Source organism: Xenopus laevis, chromosome 6L, assembly GCF_017654675.1.
Source record: "Xenopus laevis strain J_2021 chromosome 6L, Xenopus_laevis_v10.1, whole genome shotgun sequence".
NCBI classification, from domain to species: Eukaryota; Metazoa; Chordata; class Amphibia; order Anura; family Pipidae; genus Xenopus; species Xenopus laevis.
In genome coordinates this window covers 120850338-120863907 of record NC_054381.1, presented here as the reverse complement: position 1 = coordinate 120863907, position 13570 = coordinate 120850338, and the positions used below count along the sequence as shown (strand labels likewise).

Here is a 13570-nt window from a genome sequence, read left to right as displayed (position 1 = left end):
TTGTCGATTTATACTGCATTCTGTGCACATCTTAATTTAAACATACGCATGGGAACTGGTTCAATGGAACTTTCTCTACTGACATGTCAGGCGTTTTTTCAAGTCCCACTAAAACCTCAAGAAACGGTAGTACCTTATAGCTGTGTTTGGATAATTGTGCCAGTTATCATTAACCACTGACATTTGCAGAACACTACTACTACACTAGCTTTTAGCCCCAAATTCTAATTTATAGCTGTGTTTGGATAATTGTGCCAGTTATCATTAACTACTGACATTTGCAGAACACTACTACTACTACACTAGCTTTTAGCCCCAAATTCAAGTCAAAAACAAATTTCCACTCTGACATTTCAGGGGAGGCCCATTTATTAAAGGGTAAATTTCAAATTCATGTGAATTTATTTTTTAATTTGAATATACTCACAATTCGACTGGGAGGTTATTTAAGACAAAATTTGGATGTCTAATATTTGATGGAATGGTTTCCGACCCAAAGATTCTAATATATTCGATTTGTACGAATCAAGTTTCTTCCCAAAAAAAACTTAAATGTCAGGAAGGCTATTAACATCTCCAAATGGCTCAATGGGCCTCTGCCATGGACTTGTAAATGAACTTGGCAGGTTTTAGGTGGTGAATATTCGAATTAGGACGGTTTCCATGGTCGAGAGGTTGAGTTTACATCCGAATAGGGGGATTCAAATTTTAATTCAAATTTACTATTCAACCCTTGATAAATCTGCCCCTTATAGTGTAGCTTTTCAATTCCTGTAGCTATCATACTCTTTCAGGCGTTTTTTCAAGTCCCACTAAAACCTCAAGAAACGGTAGTACCTTATAGCTGTGTTTGGATAATTGTGCCAGTTATCATTAACCACCTCATTGAGTTCACTGGAAATGGCAAGAAACTTTAACAAAAAAAAAACTTGCCATTTGTGAAAGATTGTTCTGCTAAAGCATCTGCTAGAAGCATTACATTAACAGCTTGTACATTTAGGGAGGTTTGTGGGAATTAATCAAAGACGCACACCAGCTTTATTCTTCAGTTTAAGACAGCTTGATTTAACAAAATAAATATATATTTTTCCATTTGGCTGGGAAAATGTCAGTGCAAAACCAGCAAAAGAAGTAATTTTGCAGATTTCAATAAAAAGAACATACACATTTGCAGCAGCAATTGCCTCTGTAATTTGGGCTTTGCAATTTTTTTCTTTTAAAAGTTGGATTTATAAGAGTAAATATACAGGTTGTAAGCTTGGGAATCTAAATGCTGGAAGCCTACTTATCCAATGCTTCAGAAATAAAATAGTAACACTGTAAATCAGTTTTCTAAGTGATCATAAAAATGCTCTGTGTGTGTTTGTGTGGAGAAAGAATTCGGTGCAAGTGTTTCTACCAAGGTGGTCCTGCAGTTCATCAAACAAAAGGCCCCTGCTGTAGATCAAATAGAACAAAAAGTGGGAACTTACATTGTCATAATAATTTGTTTACAAGGTTATTTAAGGAAAATATCCAATACCACTGCAAGCAGGAGACCTAATTCTCGACATGATTTAAGACTGCACTTAAATATCCTTTCTGCAGCTCTCCAGCTTCTACACAGAGCCAAAACTGGGGAGAGTGAGGTTCCATTATAACTGTGTAGAAAAGGTCACGTGCACACTCAGGCCCTTCGCAACTGGTTCCGCTTGGTGCACAAAGCTTAAGGGAGACGGCACTCCCAATATCCCAATAGTCCAACAAATCAAGCTGGCACATAAGGCGAGTTAAACCGGGGTCATACCCCTGGTGCGTTTATTGCGTCACACACGTGTGTGATGCAATAAACGCACCAGGGGTATGTCCCCGGTTTAACTCGCCTTGTGTGCCAGCTTGATTTGTAGGTTCCGTTATAAAAAATTGCATAGCTAAATGCCAGCAAATAAGGGTGGTGTTGTATACAGAGGGAGTAAACCAGGGTGCTTTTCTAAGAACTTTTGCACATTATTTATTGTGTCCAACACGTGATGCGCCATAGAAATAGTCAATGTTAGTGGAAGTAGGGAATCCGCGCTCTGCCAATTAGCACCTGATGAATGAATGCATCAATCCTCCCGAATAGATGTACCGAACATCCCAAACAATTGAACTTTCAGTAGGAGAGAGGAGAGCACTCTGACGCAGATTAACTGCTTGTGATTAATATTTATTTAAGCTGCTATACACAACATGTTTCGGGCTGTAATTGCCCTTTCTCAAGTGAAAGGGCAATATATATATATATATATAGTTATATTGTCATATATATATAGTCATGTTGTTGAACCGGCACTCACCATTGACTAGTCATATCCCGGGTGCTTCTTCAAGACAGAGCATATAAAATGGTTAAGAGCACTCATGGGTATTGTGACAAAAAGCTTTTATTGGAGTATTACAATCTACCCCACATCAACGCGTTTCGGTTCTCTCTGAACCGTCGTCAGGATGTACACAGAAGTCATTACGTGATCCATAAATACAAGCATCAACCAATCAGTGAACAGTGTTAATTAAATATTCATGACGGTGTTCTACATTAAAGTGTTAATATCAATTACAATATTCATTGTATATATATATATATATATATATATATATATATATATATATATATATATATATATATATATATACATATATATATATATATATATATATATATATATATAAATAATTTATTTTTATTTATTTTTTTTGGAGAGTACACTTTCTGGCAAATTAAACTTTGAAAACAGTTTGATGCCCAGAATGCACAGGATTACCATACTTTGTGGCAAGTAGAGATTCCATAATGAAAATAGTGCACATGAACTGTCATGGCTGTCACAACAGCTACTGCAAAAACTATGTTGAAAAGAAGATATTCTTGGACAGTACACATCTGTAGTTAAAATGGGTAAACGTATTTTCTGCTATAAATTAGCAGACTGCTTTGCTGAAGTTAGCGGCTTTTATGAAATAGCTGAGAAATCATGTCAAAATCTGCAATATATGGGTAATTTACACAGCACAGTGTGCAAAGTGCAGAAAAGGCTGCAGAGACCTTGTATTGCCATGGGTCTCTTAGTATTGCAGTCCAGACGAATGGTGCTTTCCCCAGGAATACAGTGCTGATTGTGTTTGATATATTTGGACATCTTGGTAATGGGCTTTAAAAAAATTGGTGGGTAAATTGACTTCCCTGCCGTCCATAATAAGTCTCAGAAGCTGCGATAAATGGGCCCCAAGGTGGTGCGGGCCCGGTTGGAATCACACCCCCTGCACCCCTGGTAGTTACATTGCTGTCCCCATGCTTGTGTTGCTCCCCAGCTCTTTTTACATTTGAATGTGGTACACAGGTAGAAAAGGTTGGGGATTCCTGGTCTAGATAAATAGCAGTGTCAGCCCTGTGTGTGTTATTGAAGTACAAGTTCTAAACCCCCCCCCCCATCACCCTCAACAGTCTTTGGCTGTCAGTGGGATTCTGGTAACTGTTGTTCAGCAACATCCTGACTTGACAAAGCCTGAAATAGAATGCTTCTTAGGATTTAGGATGTAAAAAAAACATAAAGACTCGATGCAAACAGCAAAGAGTTTATTAAAGTTGACCTGAGCCTACATGGTTTGAAATGGCTATGAAAGGTAGAGAAGGAAAATTTTCAGCATAAAGTTTAATTGGCTGTACTTATCTGTAGCCACATGTACTGGCGCAGCAGAGACATCTGTACAGATAATAAAGCAGTTTAATATTGTATCATTTCTTTTTCCTGCTGCTCATCTGGCTTGCTTAAATCTTGCCAGGGAAGGGATGCATTCATCACTTCTCCTTAGTGCGTGAGTTAGAAACAGCTCAGTGGCCCTTATAGTCCCCTTGTGATTTATTTCACAGTACATTTAAGAGAAGGAGAAACCCCCTATGTAACAGTTCAGTCACCAGATATTTAATGACTGAAGTTACAGTTTCCTGTACAATAACTGCAGCCAATTCCTTCTGCTCTGTTCTGATGCTACTGCGTTTGGTTTGTTGGGGAGCATTGGGAACACATTTCCTATGTCCTGTAGCGAGGACCGGACTGGCAATCTGTGGGTTCTGGCAAATGCCAGAGGAGCTGCTATATGGTCCCATAGAAAGTCAGTATTTAGTGGGCTGGTGGGGGCTGTTTGGGCCTCTGTGTACCTGAAATTCCAGGGTCTATTTTAATTCTCAGTCTGGACCTGCCTGTAGCACAGCCTTGTGGCAAAGTGTGGATGCTGTCTTACACTGGATTCTTATAGCTCTACTGTTATTCATTGATTTCTTATAAATAAAACAGCAGCTTGGCCTAAATGTTTAGTTATGGGGCCTGTTATCCAGAGTGCTCAGACCTAGGGTTTTCCAAATAAGGGATGTTTTTGTAATTTGGATCCACCAATAAGGATTAATTATATCTAAATTAGGATCACATGTATGGTACTGTTTTATTATTACAGAGAAAAATGAAATAATTATTAATAATGTGAATTATATCATTACATTGGGTCTATGATAACCATCCCATAAGCTTTCCAGATAACGGGTTTCTGAAAAACAGATCCTGTATTTGTAATAAAGTCCAGAAAAGCTGGAATCCTACAAAGATAGGAATGAGCAGTGATGAATTTAAATAAGCATTAATTAGTTCAGCTATGCAATGTTAAGTATTTTATGTGCATTGGGACCTACAAATATGGGCTTGTTTACTCACAGGAGCATATGTGGCAAGTGCAGAAATGCATGCAAAATTGTATGCATTGAGAAGTTTTCCGTATGTAAGTCAATACACAATATTCTAGACTTGCACCTTGTAGCAAAACAACACTTAATTGTGCATTGCTAAATAATATTCAAGGTGCAAAGTCCAAGGCACATTGACACAAGGGGGATTCTATTTTCAGGCAACCGCTATTACACTGGACTCCTGAGAAAAATACTGCAAAAATGGCGCTTTGCAGGCATTTTTCTGCTTGTCCATTGCAGATTCACCTTTTGTTTATAACTGCTACAGGAAATTACCAATAATTAAATCAGTATCCCCCAGTGGCAGACTATAAGGCTGGAACTACCCAGTGTACAAATGTCGCATATACAAACTGATTGCAAACGTCACGACTGTCGGAGGTGAATGCTGCTCGTTTCGTCTTCATCCGACAGTTGTGTCATGTCAGATGCAATCAGTTTGAGATGAGACATTTGTATTACTTACATTAGATTCGGCGAATCTGACATGACGCCTGGGCATCCTCTCATCATGACGGATCAGAAGGAAACGCACCGTGTAGTTCCAGCCTAATAGGCACCATTAGGACAGCTACTCAAATTTTCTCACCACCAGTCAAATACTGGGGTTACCGGCAGTTTACATGTGGGCAGCAATTGTGCCATCAGACAAGCTCAAATGACATCATGAATGAAATTCTATGTATAGTAAGTGTAGCCAATTGTAGTCAACCTGCGGTTTGTCATAATTGTGCCCTCTGACAATAGTCAGACCTTGAAGGGTAAATGGTGCTGGGGCAAGTCTTGAGGGCAAGAACACAAAATTCTATAAATTGATGACTGATTGCCACCAATGCGACTGTAAGGAGTGCCAGATGGAGCTCCCTTTCTCTTCTGCACCCCATCCAAGATGGTGGCCATAGCCATCACATGACGTGGCACCAGCTTAGTAACATCATTCCACTACATTTTGGCAACAACGTAAAAATAAATAGACTCTGAGGAGCTGGGTTCAATACCCAAATATAGGTCTTGCTTAATGTAAGTTCCTGGGTTCACTATACCGTATATATATACTATATTTTGCTATTTGACTGATTCCTGGTTCCTGACTCTTCTGCTTTGGTCCTGACTACACTGATTGCTGCCTGCCCCTGACTTCTGCCTGAATTACAACTTCAACTAGACTGCTTCCTTCTTGGTCCTGACTTTAGCTCCTGTAAGAACCATCTGGCCCTGATAGGGACAACAGATGATATTTGAAAACATTAGAGGATGGTCAGATAGTTCTCAAGTGTCAGAATGACTTGGACAACCACTAAGAATATCCCAGAGCATAAGGCAGTTTAACATACACGCCTACATACCTACATACACACCTATACCTATTCCCATATCCAAGGCTGATCCTTAGTTTTATGTACACACAGAGCATACACAAGTGTGCAATTCTGAACACAAGTATGAAAGCTACTGCAGTCACAATGCATGCATATGATGAGTGTTTATCAGGTGACAATTTCTCACAGGCCTGATATTAATTAGAGCACAAATCTAACGAATCTAAATTATTTATGCTTCATTTAGAAAACTGCTTGAATAAACACTCAGGAGTACTGTTCAATTTACTGTGTGTGTATACTTTATCTAACTTCTTCATGTTCTTCTGATATTTTCGATATATTTTTTCTGACATTGTCATTGTGCTTGCAGATTCACATTGGTGCATGTGTGCCCCCTAATGGTCATTAATAAAAATGCATGTCTAGGTGTTTGATAACATTTTTTAACAAGCCACTCTAGGTAGAAGTAAATTAGAGATTATGGGGCATAGTCAATAAAGGGAAAAAAATGTAATTTGCTAATAGCGCCTACAGTGATTTTACCTATTTCATATGCCTCAAATGAGCCTTCTTTTCTGGAAAATGCAAGCACATTCCTGCAAAGTCAGCTAATCTGATCTATTACAAAATACTTAGAGGTACAATTCCAGATATTTTCATTTTCCATAATCAAGCAAAATTTCATTCTAAGAAAGTTCCCAATATACAGTTATCTAATGATAGCAGTTGCACTCCAAGTCTAAATGGAAGTTTCACCACTGGTTTATCCTATAGATCCTACGCATCTTACTCATTCTCTGGCTACTGGGAAGGTGGAAAATGCAATGGCAACAAGAAACAAGAGTGTTTAAATTAACCCCCAACCTACTGCCATAGGAGTAGGCAGGGCCGCCATGAGAAATCACGGGGCCCCTTACAACAACATTTTCAGCCCACCCACCACGGCCCCCCAAGCCCCACCCCAGATCCTGCCCACTCCACACTACAGTTAAAAGACCACATAGACATCAGTGCTAAAAAAGGTAACCCCCCACACACACAAGTTATAAAAAGCTATTGATTGTCAGGCCCCATTATAAGTTAAAAAAAACATTAAGCCATTGGTGATCAGGCCCCCCCCCTGCAATTAAAAAAAGAAATTGATAGCCTGCCCCCCCCACAAGCAATAAAAAGCCATTTGTGATCTGAGGCCCCCCCCTGCAAGTAAAAAAATTGATGGTCTAGCCCCCCCACAGGTTATAAAAAGCCATTGGTGATCAGGGGACCCCCTGCAAGTAAAAAAAAGAAATTAATAGCCTGGGCCCCCCACAAGTTATAAAAAGCCATTGGTAATCAGGGGCCCTCCTGCAAGTAAAAAAAAAATTGGCTAGATATCCCCAAATTTAAAAAAAAATAAACTTGCCAGGGCTTTGTGTCTAAGGGGAGGCCCGGCCATGCTTCACTTAATTAGCCCCCCCCCCCATTTTCAACGTGCTGCCAGTAGGACACTGCGAGCCAGGGACAACTGTCCCCCCTGTGACCCCCTGATGGCGGCCCTGGGAGTAGGTATCAATCTGATCACTGTGGTTCTATGAAATTAGTCTCATCCTGTATTGGAGTACTAGAGCATTGGATGAATGAACCTATAACTCTAGCCTACCGCCACCCTATTACCACCAGAGTGATGCTTCTAGAGAATCCAGCCCAGTTGACAGTAGAGAAGTAATATTAGTGGGGTGGTTCACCTTTAACTTAACTTTTAGTATGTTTTAGAATGGCCAATTCTAAGCAACTTTTTAATTGTTCTTAATTATTTATTTTTTCTAGTTTTTGAATAATTTGCCAATTACTTTTGATTCTTTCCAGCTTTCAAATGAGCTTCACTGACCTCCTCTAAAAACAATGCTCTGTGAGGCTTCAAATGTATTGTTATTGCTACTTTTTATTACTCATCTTTCTATTCAGGCCCTCTCCTATTCAAATTCTAGTCTCTTGTTTAAAGGAGAAATCAACCTGTTCTGGAAAAAAACCCATACCCCCACCCCAGGTAGACCCCCCTCCCTCCTCCCCCCCAGGCTAACTACCCCCCAGGGGAGATGCCCCATGCTCCATACTTACCCCTCCCCACAGATTCTTCCAGCGAAGTTCCACGCGTCCATCTTCTGCGTCCTCTGTAAGCTGACTGCGAGTTCGGCAATTTCCGTGTAATTCTGCTCAGTTGCGCAAACTGGCAAACTGTTCCAACTGCACATGCGCAGAAATACTGATCTTGCAATCAGCTTACAGAGGATGCAGAAGATGGATGCGTGGAACTTTGCTGGAAGAATCTGCAGCGAGGGGTAAGTACGGAGTATGGGGCATCTCCCCGGGGGGGGTAGTTAGCCTGGGGGGAGGAGGGAGGGGGGTCTACCTGGGGTGGGGGGTAAGGGTTTTTTTTCAGAACAGGTTGATTTCTCTTTCAAGTCAATGGATTGTTGCAAACTGTAGAGCTTCTGAATAAAAAGCTAAATAATTAAAAAAAACACAATTTATAAAAAATAAAACCCAATGGTCTTAGAATATCACTCTCTACATCATACTAAATGTTAACTCAAAGGCAAACAACCCTTTAAGAATAATACATAGCCTGTTATTGTTCGCTCTACATGAGCCATTCAGCTTGTTTCTGGATTTTTTATATACATTTACATTCATATAATAATTGTTACATATTAGCAGTGATCATTCAGTTACATGTACTAATAGCATTTAGACCTGTAGAGAATATTTTAAAATATTCTGTTGCTTTACTACATAACCCTCAATAGAAAATGAAATAAAACATACAATCTATTTTAATTTTTGTGAATATTCATCTTTTTTTTAACTCAAGAAATTTGCACTTACCATAATGACAGTGAGGGAAATGGTCAGTCTGGTAACACCACCGAAATAGGCAGCAGATCCTATCACTGCAAACAGTCCAGGATCAATCCATGCCCCATACTCATCAGTCTGAACTCCAAATATGGCTACCATGATCAGACCCACCGACCTGCCAAATAGAGCGCCAGTGTACCTGCACAGACCAGAGGAATATTACCTTTTCTTTATAACATTAACTTTATAGAGGGTACATATGGAATTAACATAATTTTATCAGTTTTACCCACTAAGACACTGAACAACCACATAGGAGTCTCTATGGAATTTCCAATGATCACAAAAAATGTAAAATGACCATTCATGTGCAATGTATAGCCCAATTGATCCCTAGGTGCCCCTTATTTTATATCTAATTTTTTATTTTGAGGGATATGGTTAGAGCTGTTTTAGGTATATAATATTAACTTTGCACATTGCATGAAGTGGATTAGCACATACCTTTCCTCCTGCAATAATATGGGAGGTAGAGGGGCCACTTTGCTCTCAAAACAATACCATTTGTCTATGTCACTTTAAGGGGCAGATTTATTAAGGTTTGAAGTGAGAATTCAAATTTTCGAATTTTTTTGGGGTCAAAACTCTCAATTTCGAATTGTGAATTATACAAATTCGATTTGAGTTTTAATTCAAATTTACAATTTCGAAATTTATCATACTTTGACCCTTTAATAACTTAACTTAATTTAACTATTCGCCACCTAAAACCTGCCGAATTACAGTATAACTCAATGTTTGTAGTAGGGATACACTGAATCCACTATTTGTATTTGGCCGAACCCCCAAATCCTTCACTAAAGATTCGGCCGAATACCGAAACAAATCCTAATTTGCATATGCAAATTAGGGGGTGGGAAGGGGAAAACATATTTTTCTTCCTTGTTTTGTGACAAAAAGTCATGCGATTTCCCTCCCCACCCATAATTTGCATATGCAAACTAGGATTTGGATTCAGATCGGCCGGGCAGAAGGATTCGGCCGAATCTACTGAAAAAGGCTGAATATTGGCCGAATCCTGGACCGAATCCTGGATTCGGTGCATCCCTAGTCTGTAGCCTTCCTGACATTAGAGTTTTTTAAATTCGAATTGAGTTTTTATAAATCGAAACGAGTTTTGATAATTTGAATCGAGTTTTTATAATCCGAATCGAATTTGATTTGAGTTTTCGGCTCTTTTAATTTGTTTGAGTTTGAAAAACTATATTGATATTAAAATTTTGAAATTACGGGAGTTCGAAATGAATTCGAAATTCAACCTTTGATAAATGTCCCTCCCTGAGTCAATATTCATGTGAAATTTGAATATGAATCCATGTTTCATTTATGTGCAGTATCACAGTAGTGCCGCTCACACAGACAGAAAGAAGGCTGCTTTTTTGGCATAGAGTAACACAATTACTCTGTTATGTAACGAACAAAGATACGAGGCATAATTAAAGGCAAACTATAACCCCGAACAATGTAGGTCTCTATAAAAAGATATTGCATAAAACAGCTCATATGTAAAACCCTGCTCCATGTAAATAAACCATTTTCATACTTGTTTAGTAGTTAGTGCCATTGGATAATCATAAATAGAAAATTGCCATTTTAAAAAATAAGGGCCATCCCTAGGTAGGGTTGCCACCGGTGGCGGTCCGGACAGCCCAGTATTTTGAAGGGCTGCCCCTTCATGTCATAGCCATGCCCCCTGATGTCACAGTGTCATAGCCATACCCCCTGATGTCACAGTGTCATAGCCATACCCCCTGATGTCACAGCCACTCCCCTCTACGTTATGGCCCCGCCCACTGATTTCACGGCCCTGCCCGGTCTCAGCCGTACAGAAAGGTGGCAACCCTAACCCTACTCCTAGGATCCTAGGATTCATGGTGCACACAAACAAAAAAAAACATACATGTTAGGTCACATGAGCCAATTAACAAACAGTTCTGTCTTTTGCTTCCACACTTCTTCCTGTTACAGTTAGAGTTGTAGTATTTCTGGTCAGGTGATCTCTGAGGCAGCATACAGACCATCACAAAATGAGGGTTCAAGGCAAGAGTAGTAGAATTTTTTCGCCTTGGCAAAACAAAACGGGTCAAATTCACCCGTCCCTAGGCAAGAGATGTAAAAGGCAAGAGATGTATAAGGGCACTTAAATATATATACCAGTTTGGTAAGACTCTTTAATATGACACTTAATTTGATATAAACTAACCTAAACTAAACTTGATAAAATCTGTTGCTTAAATATTAATTTTGGGGGTAGTTTTCCTTTAAAGTACCCTGCGAATTAGACACTGGCACTGAGTGCAGAGAAAACTGATTATGCACAAATTAGATATCCGACACATGATGCACAGGTTGTAAATTTATATAGATATGAAGACATACTGAATACTGAAAGTAGTTTTTAAATCTTACTTACACCATTGGAACAACTAGGCCAGTACCAGCAGCCGTGCCAGCTGTCCAACAGGAGATGATGAAGTAGAAAAACAAAGCCATCAAAAGGGCAGGTAATCCAAATTTTTCATGCAACCCTCGCTGGTACAAAAGCATGGTTCCTTGTTTGCCATTTTTTACCAGAAGGACCGCAGCTTGTGGAGAAAAAAAACAAATGAGCAATGTTGAGTAGCAGTTTGTTGTGCCATGGATGTTGAGTAAATCGTGGCATCTGTTGTGAACAAGTCCCTTAAACCCCACAAAGAAATCAGTTGTGCTCTCCAATGAGCAGTTAAGTACTTGAAATGTATTAATTATATAAAGGACAGCTTTCTATCCCTACTTAAAAGAGGTGGTTCGCCTTTTGCTTAACTTTTAGTACAATGTAAACAGTCATATTCCAAGACTATTTGCAAATGGTTTTTATTTATTGTTTTGTGTGTTTTTTTTAATAATTTAGCATTTTGTTCAGCAGTTCAGTGTGAAATTTCAACAGCTAACTAGTTGCTAGGGTCCAGTTTCCACTAATAACCATGCCCATGCTGTGGTTTGAATGAGATATTTAAATGTAAATAGGAGAGGGTCTGAATATCAAGCTAAGTAATAAAAAGTAACAATACTAAAAAAAACTGTAGCCTCAAAGTGAGATAGTTTTTTGGCTGCTGGATTCATACTGTATATATATATATAATAGAAAACATGGACACAAATTAAGCAGATATCCATGAAAGAGACAGAATATTACAGAAGCCATAACTACAGTGGGGGTAGAATGTGGCACGTGGCACAAATATGACACTGTTAGGGGATGACTTGTGCAATTGACAAAAGGTATGGATAAACAGATGATCTTGGACCAGGAGGGGGGGGCAAACCCAAGTTTTGCAATGAGCCCCTGATGTCTCTCTTTATGTTTCTTTCTACTATTGCATGGTTTACCTTGATTAATTGAATGATTTGCCATGATGCTTCCATTAGGTGCCACCCAAGTAGATCCAGGTGGGCAGTTGAATTCTGAAACATCCCAAGCTGCATGTTCTCCATGTGATTTGCTAAAAAAATATATAAAATTAGTTTTCCAGAAGGTTTAGGACCTTGGGTTTCCCAGAAAAGGGATTTTTCTGCAATTTAAATCACCATACCTTAAGTCTGCTAAAATATATACAGATATGTATATGTATATATATATATATATACATATATATGTATATATATATATATATACACACACAAATACTATAAACTGTTCTGTCAACAAATGTCTCAGCATATGAATCCATTAAATGCAATTGCAACTCAGCAAATAGCTCCTTAGCGATGGGCTAATGATTCATAAATAAATAAAATAATTAATTCATAATCACGTCCAACCAAAAACAACAACAAGATTTGAAGGTAAGTGGCCTAAAACATACCAAATTTCCTAGCAGGGAGTTTGGGAAGCATGACATTACCTTGTATTCCATTGAACCAGTGGAGGCTGACTGGGTAAGTGGGTATGGGACAGGTTTTGTGTCATATGCCAACATACAATTGTTAGATATGGAGAAATACAGAGTACTTACTATTCAGATCCATTCTGGAACTCACTGGGTGTTGGTTTTGGAGAACAGGAGTAGAAGTATGGAATATAAACAGTAATAGATAAGGTCACCACCTGCACATAAAAAAAGGCAGAGCACCAACGTAAACCAATAATACCAATTCTTTATTAAGGTTATATAATAAAAGGGTGCGATTTCTGCTACAGGTCTAGCCTTCTGTAGAAACCAATCACCAGGTAGCATTTACTGGTTACCTGAATATTATTTGTTGCTATTGGTTACTGCAAATGGGAATACATATGGGGATATATTCTTATACAAAATACAATACTTTTTTTCTCAAAATGTTGAGAAAACATAGGGTGATAGGAAACATTTACCATTTATCATTGACCAGGATGCAAGTACTCGGAGTACTAAGTGACACAAAATGTAATGCTCCTTAACTTAATGCTCTTTCTCAATGTGTCCTTGGGTGCCTGCTCCTTATGCTGGTGGGCACAAGGAATCCCTGTCATTGCTGCCTTACATAGGGTGGTACGGGTGATTCCTTGATTTTGGTGCACAAGGACTTGCACCTTTGGTTGCTCACCCTTGAGGCAGGTGCAAAGTGTAAA

General features: G+C 38.9%; 1 protein-coding gene across 2 annotated transcripts in view; it reads right to left on the bottom strand.

The window, feature by feature from the left end:
- The window catches only part of LOC108719242 (chloride channel protein C), a 71620-nt gene that overhangs the window by 38336 nt on the left and 19714 nt on the right, over positions 1–13570 (bottom strand). For both annotated transcript variants that reach the window (XM_041566420.1, XM_041566419.1), the window contains 4 exons: positions 12975–13066; positions 12349–12461; positions 11393–11564; positions 8947–9118 (listed from right to left, as the gene is read on the bottom strand). In XM_041566420.1, coding sequence (XP_041422354.1) covers positions 8947–9118; positions 11393–11564; positions 12349–12461; positions 12975–13066 — 549 coding nt within the window. The remainder of the gene's footprint in view (positions 1–8946; positions 9119–11392; positions 11565–12348; positions 12462–12974; positions 13067–13570) is intronic.